The 17511-nt window shown below is 34.4% G+C and overlaps 1 protein-coding gene across 2 annotated transcripts; it reads right to left on the bottom strand.

Annotated features, from left to right (window-relative positions):
* Positions 1 to 5182: 5182 nt before the first annotated feature.
* LOC136799552 (uncharacterized) lies at positions 5183 to 17462 on the bottom strand. Of its 2 annotated transcripts, XM_067056270.1 has the most exons (13): positions 17346 to 17462; positions 16826 to 17061; positions 16333 to 16342; positions 15470 to 15486; positions 15136 to 15251; positions 14958 to 15000; positions 13656 to 13790; positions 13241 to 13388; positions 10273 to 10413; positions 9684 to 9985; positions 8485 to 8592; positions 6181 to 6346; positions 5183 to 5576 (listed from the first exon to the last, which is right to left on the bottom strand). In XM_067056270.1, the coding sequence occupies exons 1-12, from the start codon at positions 17416 to 17418 to the stop codon at positions 6263 to 6265; spliced, it is 1413 nt and encodes a 470-aa protein (XP_066912371.1). In that variant the 5' UTR covers positions 17419 to 17462; the 3' UTR covers positions 5183 to 5576; positions 6181 to 6262. The 2 variants fall into 2 exon arrangements, with proteins under 2 accessions (XP_066912371.1, XP_066912372.1); XM_067056271.1 differs by lacking the exons at positions 15470 to 15486; positions 16333 to 16342.
* Positions 17463 to 17511: the final 49 nt, after the last annotated feature.

Genomic DNA, 17511 nt, shown 5'->3' with positions numbered 1-17511 from the left:
TTTAGGGGTCAATTTCCGCTTAGTAGCCTATCTTTGAGACGCTGTATCTTCAAAACTACTTGAGATATCAAGGTGAAATTTTCAGGGTCTTATTTTCTTGTGTGATGGATCATTTGGACAAAATTTCATCAAAATCCAAGAGGATGAGGTATCACACCCTGAAGACTCTTAAAAAAAATGGCTCTTAAATTTCAAAATAAAGACTGAATAAAGTCTAAACCAAGCTCTATCCGATCTTTTGCAAATGGCGCGAATCCGATAGAACAAACTTGTGGAGCAAGAGACTAAAAGTCATAATTTTAAAAACACAAACAAAGCGAAAACGAAAGTGGTGACACACAGACACACAAAGCACCGCTATTAATATATAGAAAAGTCTTCTTTTGTTCTTTTCAAAGAAAAACATGTAATAACTGAAATCAAACCAAACCAAATCTTTTGGTTTTATATTGATTTAGTCTATAATAATCCTTAAATTTTGGCAGTAGAAAAAGACACTCCAAAATCTTAAAATAATGATGTATAATGTTCTATGTTTCTACCCTAAGAAGAAAAAGTTATGTCCGCAACACAGCATTTATACATTTAACCCTTTCTATTGAAAAAGTTTAGTGACTCACAAGGAAAAATCATATTTAATGATTATGAAAATGTACAACAGTTGATGTCAAGCTCTAATCTTAACTTTTAAGATTAGATTTTAACAAAAAGTTATATATGATTAGATTCTTTTTTACAAATAAATCTTCAATTTTCAGGAAATCATAGTTACAAAGACCTTTCAAGACAACAAATTCCAATGATTAAGTTTTGGTTCAAGTACAGCAAAGTATTAAAAGCCAAATAATAACTCAATTTAATGTTTATTGCTGTTTTTAAAAATTTAACAAAAGTTATGTCCCGCAACCAACAAGGTTTCATTTTCTAATTTTTATTGGCTAACTGAAATATAGCAAACTTTTGGTTTTTTGGAAGCCTTGTGATGAGTCCTTCAAATCTAAAATGAAATTACTGACCATAGCCAGTTTCTTTTCATGAAGTCAAACTTTATGGGAATATTTTTTAGTATTTTAGATTTTATTTTTTAAAAAGTGTCAGAATTGAAAAATAGGCCATACTGGAGGGTAAAAATTGCTTTTCAATGCTGCTTAATATATTAGCCATGAACTGAAATCTAAGACAAGTATTGATAATGCATATTTTATCTCAAATAAAGTGTAAACTACAAAGAGTTTTTTGCCAAATTTGTCTGATTATAACTACTCTAGGTTAAATTTATGGACCAAGCCAGTTTGATTAAGCCCTGATACTTATGTTTTCTGAGAATTGAAGTCATTAATAAAAAAATTATCCAGGAATAAAAGTGAAATTCAAAACTTTATTTTTTCCAAATTTTTTCACCTATTTGGGGGACATTACCAGACTCATGCTCATATATGGAATATCTTGACTCAATACAAATTACTTTAAAAAAACAATTCTAAAATTTGGAAATTTTTAGGCCCATATTATATATTACATTTTATGTTCGTCATAGAACTTCTTAGTACCTATTTTCACTAGGATTTAATGTTTTCTATTATATTTATTTTTGTTTTTACGCAATTTTACATTACCAGTACATGTCTTGCAGCCCTCAATGCTGTAAACTTTCAACAAACTAGGTTCCCATATAATTTCTAGCTTTTAGTAGCTGTCTGTATGGTTTATTGCCTCTTGACAAAATGAGCTATCCTTTATACGATTTATATTTTTTCACTTATATTATATGCACCCTCTGTGGTGTTTTTTTAAAATGTACATAGCTTTATTCGAGTTTAAACCGAAAGATCTTATCTTATCTTATCTTGAATTTTCAATTTTTGCAGCATATTTTGGTGCCACAGGTTATGCCACCATTTCTGAGCTAAATTGTCAACCTCATATGTCTAAAAAGGTGCTATTTTAGCGGAACCGAAATCTCAATATCTCTGGAACCGCTTATCATTAGGAGGTGTATGACCCCTCATTTTTTTTATTTTTTTTTGAAGCTCTACAGTACAAGATGAACTAGGTTTAATTGCCACCAGAATAGTTTCAAGGGGGGGGGGTTCCGCAAGTCCACCAATTTTTTCTCCAATTTCCGTCAAACCGTCTTAAATTGAACCAAAATTCCGTCACCGAAAATTCCTTTGAAATTCAATATTTTTGTCAAAAATTCCGCAAATTTGGAATATCTTTTACCAATTTCGAAATTCTGCAAATTTTTTTGCTAAATTCCGTTTTTCCGCACTAAAATTTTCTAATTTTCCGTCTCCGTCAGAGAACCCAATTTCCGTAATTCCGTCTAAATTTTCGCCAAATTCTGCCGCTCCGTCCGAAAAAAGGGCCGATTCCGCTCCTCCGCCAAACGTGAAACCCCCCTTTCAATTTGACCCTAAAATGGCTAAAATAATGCGCGCACATTAGTTTTACGAATTACGGGAAAGATGTATTCATACACGAATATATTTTTGACAGCTTAAAAAGTATAGTGTCACGGTTGGTGGTAAAACAAATATTTGCGATTTTCACAAAAAGGTAGGTATATATACCTGACAAATTGATGTTTGTAAGTGCACTTTATAGTTTTGATTCCCATTGAAGAATCATATTCTGGTTTTCATGTTAATAGATGCTGTTTTAGAGCTTTAGAGCTACACTGTACCTCCTGAAACTACTAAACTCAACACCACCAAATCATAGAAATAAATAGAAGAGTCTAGATCTTTGCTTTGTTTGTAATGTCGATCTTAACTTCTCTACCTTAGGAAAGTTCTATAGTTTACTGCTACTAGCCTGACTAAATGATCAATCTTCCTAATCACATGATAAACCAAACCAAACCAAAAGAAAATTCTTGATTTTTTGTCACCATTTGTTGCTACTTCTTTTTCTGACTTTTTGCGTGTGCGTCGTGTGGCAGTCGGTTCCAGCCGTGATTTAACATTCAACAGTGAACGTCTCTCAAAGGAATTCAGCGCTGAACCCGACTAGCAACAATTCAACCAACCAAAGAGACCTTCATTGATATTTTCCATGACGGTCTCGGAGTACCTTATCTGGGAAAACTTTGTCGGGAAAAATTTTCGTCGGGGAAAATTTTCGCCGAGGAAAAATATTCGTCACTTGTTGGTAGTTGGTAAACGTATTAAGGCCGGGGAAAAATATTCGTCACTTGGTCAAAATTTCGTCACTTTTCCCCGACGAAGTTTTCCCCAATTATAAGGTACCGTGAAATGACGGGAAGGCTGAATTTCGAAAATTTTGACGTTTTTGCCACCTTTATTTAAAGTAGACTGGGAATCCAGTCGTTTATAACGTTTTTGTTGAAAGCGGGAAATTTTTATGCCGGGATATGGTTAATTGATGCTCCTGTCAAGTTTTCTACTTCCTATTTTTTGGTAGGTGATAACTACTATCCGTATATCTAACACTCCTTCTACTCTTTTTCCTTTCCTATCTTTCTTCTGTATCTTTGCTTCTACTGACTGTTTGAGACTTAGTTTCTCATTTCTGACTAAGTTTTGATACCTGTCAATCATTTTTCGACCAATCAAATCATCGCACCGGGTCGGATTCGAACCACCACTAAAGAAAGACCTTCGGATTCGGAAGCCAACACGCTATCCGTTGAGCCACACTCGCACAGCAGAAGACGAAATTTGGAAATACTTATAGAATGACAAAAAAGACGGGGGTAATGTTATTATAATATGGGTAAAAGTACCCCTTTTTTAACCTGACTGAAATTCGAGCCGTTACTAGCAACCCTGCGGGGCCCAAGGCGCCGAGTATGCACCCGGCACAGTGACAAGTCGTTACTAGCAACCCTGACCCTACCTAACTGTTAATGACCCACTACCCCCTGAAAACGGAATTACGGATAGGAAAAAAAATCGTGTTAGATCTACGGATAGTCAATATCACTTTCCCTATTTTTTACTGAGTTAAGTCGTCTAGCATGCTAGACTACCTTTAAAGAGACTATTTTCAGCCAAAGTTTTCAAATTTTAGTCCAAAGTTCAAGAATTTATGACCCTTTAAGGAGTTGATTTTTTATTTTCGTAATTTTGGAACCCCCAACAGAGACTCAATTGATTTTTTATTGATTGATTGTTAACTGTTATAGGTAAGTACGGTAGATCATGGGGAATGGCTGTGTTGAAATTAAAAATATTTTTCAGCCAAAAAATAAATAAATAAAGGAAAAAGGAAAAAATGCTGACAGCTAATTTTAATTTTATACCGCGTGCGCCACAAAAAAGTTTATCTTTTTGAAACTAATTTTCAAGAAATCTAAAGATTTTAAAAGATCCATTCCTATTTCATTGAAAAGAACAAAGATAGACTTAAATTTTGAGGGGTCATTTATTAAATTCAATTCATTAGATCAAAAGTTATGCTTAATTGAATGAAAAACTTACTTTCGGAAAGTGCTCAAAAACGTTAAAAATCGGAATTCGCGAAATTCAAAAACGAAATATTGTATTGACACTAATTTTATAGCTCGTACACCCCCTTGATAATGATACAGTTTTCCATCCAATTAAATTCACACTTTGACAGGTTTTAATTTCCTACCGAGTAAAATTCTACCCTTTTTCCAAGGGATAAGAGATAACAAGAAAAAAAACATAAAGTATGAGTGGACAATAAGAACTAATTGTTAATACGTGAATTTTTTACTATTACTGATAATTTATGAAAAGTTACAAGAAAATTACAGTGTGCATGAAAGAATGAAGATAATAAAAACTGAACGAGAAGTGTTAAAACTGAAATCAAAATTATTCAAAATAGGTGCGTCTAAAAAGTATAAAATTTAGAAATTCCAGAAAAAAATAAAAGCTTTGCTTAATTTAACTGAAAATTTATTAAAAAATACTACAAAATCAAAAACAATTAAAAAATACTGAAAGAAGGAAATAAAAAACAGTAGTAATTTGACAAATTTCGGAGAAATTACAATTCTATTAGAGTTTTAGAATTAAAATTATAATTAAAAGAAAGAGACTTTGATTTATTGTTTAGAACTTTAAGTTTCGTGCCGCCCGTATGGACAACAATCACCAGCTAAATAAAAATTCTAAAAAAATGCTGAAATTTCAGAAAAATCTTGATTTAATTTATTTTATTTTTCAGCTTCAAAAAGAACTATGCAGCACATTTTAATGTACTGAATACGAAAAAGGCCATATGTTTCCCTCTTAAAAAAGAAATTTGTCAAATTCTTGGATAGAAAAGAATGACATAAACCATAATTAATAACAAAAGACACAAACTACCAATTGGCTGGTAAAGTCTACTTAAAAAGGCGTTATGCCTAAATAAAAAATGCCCATCATCTTAATTAGTTTGGAAAAGTTAAAACTAAGCAGCCGACCACGGTGCTTTACGTGATACTATTTTCTTCCTTCCATTGTAAGTGTGCAACATGAAATTCAGTGATTTTTAGTTCCCAAAATAATGCAATTAGAATACCATCAGATCAATTTTGGATAGGATCAATGAATCTATGTCCGTTCTTTTTTTTTCTTTTGAAGGAATTGATTAACCTGGGAACAAAGAGAATGAATGAATGAATTAATCATCATAACTTTAGGTGGGAATTATCGAGCGGGTAAATCAATACACATTAGAGAAGCATGGAACTGAGTATAACGCTATACTCCATTCTGATTGGATGGGTAATAAAAACTTAGACAAAGAAAGATCTACGTCAGCTTTTATCATAACAGAAAACTGTTTTATCATCTGAAATAAAGCAGTGTCTACTTTTCTAACTGCTACAACATGAATGTATTCTCAACTCGAACGGTTTCTTTCCCCTCTTGTAACTTTTTCGAGTTATCGAACTTTCACAGAACTTCATAAAATTCATTCAAACTTTACAAGAATCTTTATCGAGTTGTTCTAGTTTGATTTAAGAAATAAAGAACTGACTTACAATTGCTACAAGGTGTTTCACGCTGGCGCAATGCAGTGCATTCTAGATTTCATTGCCAATGCCTGAAGATTGCGACAGCATCTTACATCGTAAAGCAAGTAAGTTAATTATTTATTTCTTGATTTTCACTCGGATTTTTAGAATTTTCTTGAGCACATTGTGATTCTATTTATTTCACTGTAGTTTGATTTAAGAACAGATAATTTACTTACAGAACCTTGAGAGCATTTTGGCAATCTTCGACGCTCGTTAGGTTGACTGGATAGCGCGCTTTGAATTCCGCACGATCCTTTCTCAAAAATATATTTTCATTTTGACCAATAAGACATTCAGAAATCTCTGTACTTTACCAATGCCCCAACGTTTCCCTGGTTCATGCTATAAGAAACAAAAAGTGGTTATTTTTCCTATTTTCATGAAATGGGCAGCAAGTTTCGAACATTTTATGATTTTGGTCCATTTTTGCGATGGCAATGAGAAATGATAAAAATTTTCATTTATAGTAAAAATATTGAATGTAGAAACTTTAAAAGAGCTGTTGCTATTTACTGTCAGCTTTTTTTAGTTCAAAATGATTGCCATTAAAAAACGAGCTATAGAATTTGCTGAATGAGAATCTATCAATGAATAATGAGGCCGCCCCTTATCACACCATCACAAAACAAAATTGCTCTCGTCGTAGACATGAAACCCAACCTGTATTTTAAAAATCGGATTTACATAGTCGAACGTGCGCAACGCACTGGGCTCAACTTCAGTGGCTTCAAATTATTCATAGGCCCAATTGTAGACCCCAGATATTTACCCAATGAACAAGTGTGCCAAATTTCAACTAAATCCGACCATTTTGGAGGCCTGTTAGGCTGCGTCAAAGCTTAGCCCGGGTTTGCAAAAACTCGGACAACAGGCCCCAAAAATCAAAGTTTTGAAAAATGAAAAAAGCACCCCAGATATTCACCCAGGACAAGTGGCAAAATTTTAGCCAAAGCGCACTATTTTGAAGACTCCCTGCTGACCCCAAAGTTTAGCCTCGTTTGGGAAAAACTCGTCCCCAGACCCAAAATCAAATTTTCAAAAATGAAAAAAAACACCACCAGATATTCACCCAAGGAACAGTGTGCAAATTTCAGCCAGATCGAACAATTTTGAAGTCTCCAGGCTGCCCCAAATTTTACTCGTTTTGGCGAAAACTCTCCAGGCCAAAATCAAAATTTTTGAAAAATGAAAAAGTACTTCAGATATCACCCAATGAACAAGTTTGCAGAATTTCAGCCAAATCGAACAATTTTTGAAGTCTCCAGGCTGCCCCAAAGTTTTAGCCTCGTTTTGGCGAAAACTCGTCCCCAGGCCCCAAAAATCAGAAATTTTGAAAAATGAAAAAGAAAAACTCCAGATATTCACCCAAGGAACAAGTGTGCCAAATTTCAGCCACATCGAACAATTTTTGAAGTCTCCAGGCTGCCCCAAAGTTTTGGGACATACACACACACAGACAGACACACAGACAGACACACATTCTCAGATTCTAACTCAACCTGAAGTTGAGAACAGGACGGGACGGATCGAGTTTTGGACCTGTAGTTGGAAATGTTTCAAATTTTAGCGCTCTCCTAACTTTTATGAAATAAAAACAAGTTTAGATTGCCATAGATTGTTGCCTTTTTTCTAAGAAAGTATGACCAATGAAATGAAAAAATAACAATATTTGATTAGATGTGTTATCAACTACTCAAAGCCCAAACCATGCTATTAATTTCACCAATAGTATATAAAAGAAGAGATAATATTACAGATGTTCAGGTTATTCTCATTACGATCACGAAAATCTCTAAAATTACCCTAAGGGAACTTATTTTGGCGGGAACTAATTTTGGCGGGCAACAAAAATCCTAAAAGAAATTAATTTTGGCGGGAACTTATTCTGGCGAATGGCGAAATTTTTTAATTTTGGCGGGAACTAATTTTGGCGAATGACAGCGTAAATTTGTTTTTTTTTGCCTTATTTTGAGCAACTTTGATGAATTTCAGGGTTCATTTAGGCAAAAAAAAGTAATTTTGGCGGGAACTTATTTTGGCGAGTGAGCAAAATATCTAATTTTGGCAGGAACTAATCTGGCGAATTTCGTCTAAATTCGCCAAATCCGTCAAAATTAGTTCCCTTAAGGCGTTGCACACAAAAATCTTGATCATGTCGAATAAACAGGAGGGGGTTGGAAAATTTTCAAAATTTTAATAAACGGGGTGGAACCTAATTGCCGGGGGGGGGTGGATATCATACTTGCGAAAACCCAAAAATAAGGTAAATACATGCAGAAAATCAGGCTATTTAGAGCAGAATAAGGGACCTTTTCTTTGAAAGCTGAAAAAATTCTGAAACGGAGGGGGGGGGGTTGGAAATTTTCAAAAAATTAACAAGCGGGGGGGGGGCGTTTTTGGAACCTAAGAGTACGCAAGGAAAAACCCCAATCACGCCATTATGCTAACTGCTAGGGGGTAATAATAAACGTAAGGTTTACCATTGTGCATTGTTGAAACATTTCCATCAAATAATTGACAATCTCGTCGTTACCATTAGGATGAAGATCGTGCATCATGGCTCTCTTCAGTAGATTGCACTTCGTCTCCTGGAAAAAGGTAACCACAGATATCTTATAAACACTAGTAGTGAGGTCGTTTAGCATAATTTACAGGAAAAATAACATCTAGCTAAAACTTTCTCCAGACCTTCTCTATAGGATGCTTATGCCTCGGGCAAAAAATCCCCTGAAATCCCGCTGGTGAAAAATCCCTTTTTTGGGCAATTTCTTTCTTCCCCAGGCAAAACCCTACGGGCGAAATTTTTTTTGAAAATTTCAAACTCATTTTCAGACAAAATCATGCATACCATTAGAAAGCTCACAAAAAACTATATAGGAGACTTTTAATAAACTGTTATAGCCAATTTCCTTACCTAACTCGAGATATTTCACGCACAACTTTTCGCCACATTTTGCTTTGGTCTGAAATTGATCATAAATTGCATCTTCTGCGTGAATTATCTTGAGTTAGGTAATGAAATCGGCTATACCAATTTCGCCCTTAGGGTTTTGCGTGGGGGAAAAAGAAATGTTCCACCAGTGGGATCTTTTTTTCCTGAGGCATAAGCATTCTATAGAGAAGTTCTGGAGAAAGTTTCAGCGATATATTATTTTTTTCCTACAAACAGCTTGTATTCTTGTAACACGACCACACTACATGTTTCGTATATGTGAAAGTAACATGAAGTGTTGGATGAGTAAAAGTAAATTTGAAGACAGGTCCAAATGAAATAGATCTTGTCTAGGAGCACAAATTTTTTAATCACAATACTGTCTCAATCAAATAACTTTTCTCTTATCTATTACTTGATAAGTGCAAATTCCATCCTTACAAAATGGACAATTTAAGTTAAGCGATCGGACTGGTAAGTTCAGTTTATAACAAGAGCTTTTCAATTGTTTCCTAGTGTTAAATATTTGTATATACACTTTTTTTAAGAAACCCCGATTTTGGGCTCAGAGCTGGAGTTGCTCGGGCCTCTACCCAATGTCTGAGGAATTTACTATGTACGCCCCTAATGTCATACCATATTTATCATTATCAGGTCAAGAGCGATCGTTAGCCTTAAAAACGCTATATAAGATGATTTTCTTTACGAGATTATGAAAATATGCTTTAAAAAAAATTGTGTACTTACATGACAAACTTGGCAATCACACAATGTAGGGTCACTATCTGGTGTGTTACCATGGTTTGTACACTTGATGAGACTTGGTTGTATTCCAGTCACCAGAAATAAGAATAGCATCCCAAAGGAAAACATATCCATAGATGAATGGACGAGCGTTTTCTGCGCTATCGAATGATCATGCGCCGCCTTGACGACTTCCTGTGCTGCATATCCCGGCGTACCACACGGCCAGAAACGGTCACCTATCGATTGAAGCGAATCCAAATCCAAAAGGACTGTCTTATTGCCATTTAAGCCAATATTTTCAGCTGAAAAAAAGAAAATTGGCAGCAAAATGCTTTAGTTTCATGAAAAATTAAGATATATAAATTTTCGCCATCTTCTGCTATATAGTTATCATTTTTTCTCGAAATAGGTAATTGATGTCCATTGGTATTGACGCTAGCTAGTAGAGTTCAGTGACATTGCCTTTCTTATATTTCATTTAAAGATATCGGGTGTACCAGAAATAAGTCAAAGTGAAATTTCTCGAGTCTTATTAATTTCTAGATAATCAAACCTCTTTAAAATCATAACAACCTCTTTTAAATCATACCTTTTAGATCTAAATGAGCCAAAGTACAATCGATGTGTAGGTAACGTAGTAGGCTGACCAAAGATCCAAGATAGATGACAGAATCTTGTGTACACAAACGATGTCCTGGCTGCTGTTTGAGAAGGTCAAAGAATGTTGCCTCTACATAAAATGAATAAAGATAACAATTTAGAGTCTAATTCGTGATGTAATTAAATATTTCCCGCTTTCCAAAAGGGAAATATTTATTAAAACGGGCTTTCTCCATAATTTCCCGTGTCAAAACGCCTTCCGTACGCCCTGACTGACGCCCGTTTTTATTTTCACAGCGAAAGATGCATCCAGTGAATTATAAGTAATGCTCATGATTCAAGTCGACTGATAACTATATATAAAGATATGTACAAGTTCTACGGATTCTCAACCCAGTTAAATAAAACGATTACATTAGTAGAGACCCGATGGCATGTTAGTGCAGGTTGAAACAGTGAGTATTTGTGCTAGAAGATGCAGTTTGTTTTCAAGTTAAAATCTTTAAATAAATCAAACTGTGTGGTTCTTTACTTCCAAACACCTACCAATATTTTGAAACTCCATAATAAGGGAGATGGCTGTGTTCTTGTGGATTACTTCTGGTACCCCATATAAACACGATGTGACAGAAAGGAAGAGCTTGTGGTTTTTTATTTGTTGGTTTTTGTTTGATTCTGATCATATATCTCATGCAAATGGGATAGCAATGACTTTTCATGATGCTTGGCTTTACATAGATACATCTAACTTTGAACCCTCCAGAATGTGAAAACATGTTATGAGATAAGTTTCGATTGGATTGTAATTTCATGGAAAGTTTAAGCGACAGATTTGAACTTGGCGTCAGTTTGTTAAGGGTTGATAAATCTTAGCTTGCATGACGTGGGATGATTCATAAACTTTTGTGTTATAATACCAGTTTTGTTTCCTACAATGATGACTCCAGCCCTGATTGGGTCTCAGAATTTGGAAAAAAAACACCAAAAAAACATTTACGACGCCGAGAAATTGTTGATAGAAAAAAATTATATTGACTTATTTTTTACAATTTTGGTTGGTGTGGTTTTGTTTTGTTTTACACCGTGGTATCCTGTTAACGGGTATCTTGATTGTTGTTTGTTGGAATGATACCAAAAAAAAGCGAACCTTTTTTTGATTGATAAATCCTTTCTTTTTTTCATGAACGTGTGGATGCGTTGAAATCTTTCTCTAGTTCTTGTAAACCAATGGCAGTGTTGTTTTCAAATCTTGAATTCTCTATACCTACTGAACTGAATTGAAGCTCTGACTAGCTCTGTTTAAAGCTATTTAAATGCTTTAAAACTTGAGCATATTCTTTCTTTGTTGCTATTAAAGAAGATTTTTACTTGTCCTACTGTAATAATTTCTTGTAAAGTTTAGTTTTGAGTTTAGTCATCTGCCAGAGTATTTTTCAGTAATCCTTAAATCTTCGGTAATAAGTAACATTGAACCGACTTATTGCCCTCATTATATTTAAATTTTTTTTTTTAGGCTGATGACAATATTTTAATACCAAACAAAGCAACAACATGCCGTTCTTCTGGCAAATATATGTATACTTTATATGTGTGCTTTGATTTCTATTTTAATCACCCTTCAACTGCGATCTTTCAACTATCATTGAGTATAGATGGGCTTTCATATACCATTTTCTCTAAGTATTTTTACCACTTGCGGGAAAAATATTTTTTCTCCGATAAAAGCTCACCCTCAATAGGGTGACACGACATTTGTAGAGTTGTTGAACAACTTAAGACTTGGAATTGTAACTTGTAACTCTCACCTTGCTTTCTTTTACTAAGGCTAATTATCCCTTTTTATATATGTCAATAATGACCTTCATTTTTAAGGAAATATTGAGTCGCAATTTTGCGATTCTTGTTGTTTTATAAATTCTAAAGAATCCTTGTAAAAATACATTGAACGCTCTTTAATATAATTTAAAGGGGAATTGAATTTTCATCGAATAACGAAGCGTCTTTTATGAGAGTTTTTCTTTGACAGTATGGTATGGAAACAAAGGAATCTAAAGAACCATTCAAGGTGGGACTAAAAGAATTCCAACAAAAAAGGGGAAAAGTGACATTAAGATGAGATTATACCGGGTGCACCAAAAAACATTTTTTTTTTATAAGCATACAAAAATCCGAAAACAGGCTCGGAGATGCTTAGGTCGAAAGCTTAATAAGGCTGAAAAATGCTTGAGGGGATGCTTAAATCTAAAGCATAAATTTAGGGAAATACTGAAAATCCGTAAGATTCCAGCAAAAAAAAGCCAAAATCAGGAAAAAAACATTTTTCGGAGGCTCAAGTAATGCTTGCCACATGCTTAATTTTTCCCCATATCTGAGCCTAGATATGCTTATAAGTGCAATGCTTATAAAAAAACATGTATACAACTTTGTCGAGATATTGTGGAGGGTCTTTTATGAGAGTTTTTCTTTGACAGTGACTTTCAATATCATTGAATAATGGAGCGTATCAAAAAGTAGAACTTTGAACTAAAGAGCGTCGGCTGTACTACTGTACTTAAAAGCTTCAAATTACTTTTGAAATAGTCATATCGTTCACAGGGATAAGCTACGGAATCCTCCCACAATAAATAAATTATTTTTTAAAACTTCTTAAAAATTTACTTGATGTGTGCAAAGTTTCATAATCATATTGCAAGTATTTCGGCTGATATAACCTCTCGAAGTGCCCTACCCCACTTGAAAATCTTTGGCACAAAATTGATAGAGACCCCCATTTAAAAACCTTTTGTCACCTATTCCCACCTGAAAACCATCAAAAAATATAAACCAAAGTATAAAACAAAGGAATGGAACTAAAGGAATCTAAAAAACCATTCAAGGTGGGACTAAAAGAATTCCAACAAAAAAGGGGAAAAGTGACATTAAGATGAGATTATAGAAATACCGAAAGTTTTTCTTACCGACAAAAGGCATCGTGTAGCATTCTTTCGAAAGCTTGACGGGGCAAGCATAATGTTTTTTTCTCAGGAATAGCTTATCCCTTTTAATTGCTGTTCGCTCATAACTCGTGGCAACGATGTCTTGATTGTTTATGCCGGACTTTGTTACCTTGATAAAAGTAAAAAGACGCAGAGAATAAACAGATCAGGGGTTCCCGACTCCAAAACCCAGTTATCCTCATGTTCTGTTCAGTTCACATACAGCCAGGCGGAGATCGTGTACCCCGTGTACTCCGCGAAAACAATCGAAAGACTATAAAAAATCCCTAGATCCTCTGTTATTTTGAACAAATCTGTCCGTTTTTATTCTAATAACAGTTAACGATTTTTAAGTGAAAACTTTTCCTTTCGATATAAAAAAAATTACAATTTCTACCTTGTTGCGAATTAGTTTGTACGCAGTAAGATTCTCCCCAATCATGGTCAGCCCAACGTACACATCAGCAAAACCACCTCTGCCATACTTGACCATCAATTCTTTATTGTCTAATGATGGACCATAATCGACTACCTGCATTAAGGATGGAATAAAGTTGAATCTCAAAAACAAGGAAAAATTAGTCTTGAGGGTATGCTCCCAGTGAAGTGAGATTTGTATATGTAATCACATGATAACGAGTGCAATTCGAATATAATTGCACGAGTGATTTTTTTGTTATTAATTTTCCGAGTCCGAAAGGACGAGGAAAATTCGAAACAAAAAAATCACGAGTGCAATTTTCGAATTGTACGAGTTATTAAGTGATTACGAGCTAATCGCACAATGGCTTTCACTACTTTTCCCCAGTTAGGAAAGTAAATTACAGAAATTACACTGAGAGTTTTATATTTTTCTTTTCTCTTTATGTCTTTCTTTTATTGTTGTGTATTGATTTTCTTTCTCACAAAATAAATTTCGAATGCAATTAAAACGTTCGATACAAAAAAAATGTAAGAAAAAACATTAAAATCAATTTTGTAAACATTGGCGCTGCATTGGAGAGTGTGATTAACGATTAATTGCTCTCTACAGGATGCAATTAACGATTAATTGCTCTCTTTGAGGGCGTGCCAAATAAGAAAAAATAACCCATCGTGCGATTATATGTAAAACTATCAACTCTTAGCAGCACGTTCAGCTTTTGAGGAGACTGGTAACGAAAATACAAGGAACATTTATCGAAAACACAAGTGTAGGAGTACTCTTGTGAAAAATGTAAGATACCCTTGCATTGAAGTGATAAAGTAACGTCAATAGTTTGCACTCTACCGCAGAGACTCGGGAAAGTTTAAGCGGGAATTTGCTCGGTTTGCTTTAGAGACAGTCTAGAAATGCCGGAAACATTTTCCTTGTAAATTCATTACCAGTCCCCCTAGAAAAGTGAACTATTTAAGGTTTCAAGATAAATGGATGGAAATTTTCTGTCTTTCTTCCAAATATGAAATGTTATGATATGTCTTAAAGTTACCATAATATTTAGATCGCATTAGTCGACAGAAAACAAACAAACAAATGACTGATCATGAAGGATACTATGATGTAGTTTCTAAACCTGATGTTTAACGAAAAACCGCAAAAACTCATTATTATAGATCTTATTAACCCAATGTCATTGATACGTTAGCCAAGAAACTAACACGTTTTATTTCAGATTAATGGAAAATAGAGAGGTTAAGGTTAGATAAACCAATTCCCTACCTCTGAAGAACTGATGACCTGACAACTTGATTCGATGGCAATTCTGTAAAAAGGAATGAGTAGTTTGAAAAAAAGAAGCTGTAAACAGACCAGATATCAGCCCGAATCTCAAAATGCATACGCGAGAAACCCTCTAGTAAAAAGCCTAGGGTTAGCATGTGGTATGATAAAATCTTACTTCATGTTTTTACAGTTCTTTATATTGCACTGATGGCCGTCTTTTTTGGAGCAATGCATAACATGTTCGATTGTCTCTTGGGTTTCAACCCAATCATTGGTTTTCAGTTGCGCCTTCTATTAAAGAAAAAAAATTTCTTTATTAAGTATTATTAAAAAACGTATCATCTTAAAAAGGTAAATGCTATTTGATTCGACAAAATTTCTCTTACATAAGAATTCGTAAAATATTGTGAGAAAAAGTTATATTAAGACAACGAATTTTTCACTAGCCCACTCGTTTGAACACTACGTGTAGAAAAAATTTTGTTTTTCGATCCAACATAGTAGTTTACCTCTTCCTCAGTCGGGACAAGGAACTTGAATAAAAAGAGAAGGAATAACATGTCGTTTGTTTTGCGGCATGGTTCTTTGAAGTATGCGTGTTTCCTCCCCAGACTCTTTTTTGCGTACCGAGTGTGAGCCGACAATAAAAAACCATTTCACAAGAATTTCAACCGACAATTAGTCCGTCTTTACAGTAGCATTGCTTCCTTAATTTCAAACCTTATCTCAAACTATGAATCGGCTAGTAATCGTCTATCCTTTAGCTAACATTTGTATAAAAAATTTCGTGTTGAACCTTTGTAAAACAGCTACAAATCGAGCTTAAATATGAGGCCTGTTATTTTTTCATGTTTTTCAGAGGTTGAACGAAAGACCTCATATCTTATTTTGTAATTTTTTTATGAAAACCCTGACGGATATGTTATTTGGGAAGGGTTTATCTATCAAATTTTGTAAAAATTATAATCAGGACCTGAGGATTTCCATTTTACAAGAGTTTTTATCAGCACAAACTCTCGTTTTACTCACAAAACAGTTTTGCTATCCTCTCTTTTGTACTCAAAACATTTGAAAAATGTTCGTTAGATCTCTCTTTGTTATTTTACACTGAACAATGAATGTTTATACAACCGACTACAAATTACGTAAATCAAACAAGATTCGGTACAAAAGATATCTTTTGAAACCACTTTTCTCTTTTGTTATCTATTTGAAAAGCTTTTTCGAGTAATGACTTAAAGACATTGGCGCGTGCCAAGATCTTTTTTAACAATACAACTACCTGCAAAATAACACGCTTGTTTTAGGGTTATATATGCAAAACGAGAAACTTGTTATTCCTTCTCTTTTTATTCAAGTTCCTTGGTCGGGAGGATTCTTTTCTAAAACGAGAAAAAACATCATTCTTTCAAAACCTTAAACAAAAATCTATATCGCTGGGTTATCTTCGAAAGAAATAGTATGGGGCTATTTAAGATACCTGAAATTTTCACTTTCTGACACCCTTTAAATTATAACTTGATCCTCTCTAAACTCGGCTTTTTCAAGGGATTTAACCTCGCTGATCCCATTAACCATTCTTCCGACCAAGACCCCCATTGAATTTTACCACCTTTGCTGATAGTAGTTCCCTTGTGTTTAAAAAAAAACCTGATCGAGGAAATCATGTCAAAATATTCCATTTAACCGGGTGGATTCTAAATTAGGACTATGCCTTAATTTGCCACAGTCGATTATATGGAACCACATCCTAAATGGTACATTTCCAGCTTTTATGAGCGTAACTCCCCCTCCCATGGCATGTACGGAAAATTATGCTCTCATCAGCAATGGGGTAAATTCTTTTTCTAGAAACACAAACTTACAATACAAGCATAAACTAGCGATTGACCCTCATCCTGTTGCAATCCACAATCTCGTTCATCATTCTCCTCTGAGGAGATTTTCTTTTTCACCACTGGCTCCTGAACAATACTGGAGGGAGACGGTTTCCTCTTGTTCTGAGGCTGGCTGGGTTGTGGTAACTGCTTGACTAATGTTTTGTCCGACTTACTGTATGTTGATGTTAACACATGTTCTGATTTGTCATCATTAGCTCCAGCTAAAAAAAACGTAAAGATTTATAATAGATTGGAGTGCTAAACATTTAAAAGCAGATTCTGTATAGTATTATCTTGATATATGGTATTTTTTCTTTCTTTTTTGATCTGTTTTGATGTGTATTAGCCGAGATTTGAGTCAGCATCTTTCAACTAATTCTTTGGGACTCTAACATCTCAATAACTTCATTATCGAAATATCACAAACAATACAAATTGCTTTTTAGTAATCCGTCAGGGTTGCACAGTAGTACCATCTAAATTTCTTAGTTAAAGTAAAACCTACCTCCTATCTTGTTTTCGACAAACGCAACATTGGGAAAAGTCGGTTCTTCTGTAGCTGGCACCCCAGTATTCATCGTGTGTATTGTGTTGTATTAATATTGTTTCATTTTTTTATTTTCCTGTTAAAAATACAAAGAAAAGTGATTAAAGAGCAATGGATGTCAACA

The sequence above is a fragment of the Clytia hemisphaerica genome, unplaced genomic scaffold, assembly GCF_902728285.1.
Source record: "Clytia hemisphaerica strain Z4C2 unplaced genomic scaffold, Clytia hemisphaerica genome assembly, whole genome shotgun sequence".
Lineage (NCBI taxonomy): Eukaryota > Metazoa > Cnidaria > Hydrozoa > Leptothecata > Clytiidae > Clytia > Clytia hemisphaerica.
The sequence above is the reverse complement of the archived record's forward strand: the minus strand, read 5'-3'. Positions and strand labels throughout refer to the sequence as shown.

Bases quoted from the DNA above. Each gene is read 5' to 3' on its own strand.
- LOC136799552 (XM_067056270.1), bottom strand. From the start codon at position 17,418: ATGAATACTGGGGTGCCAGCTACAGAAGAACCGACTTTTCCCAATGTT. The intron at 8,593-9,683 runs GTAAGTACACAA...ACCTTTTTCCAG, and splicing joins GTGATTGCCAAGTTTGTCAT to GAGACGAAGTGCAATCTACT. The intron at 6,347-8,484 runs GTAAACCTTACG...TGTTTCTTATAG, and splicing joins TGTTTCAACAATGCACAATG to CATGAACCAGGGAAACGTTG.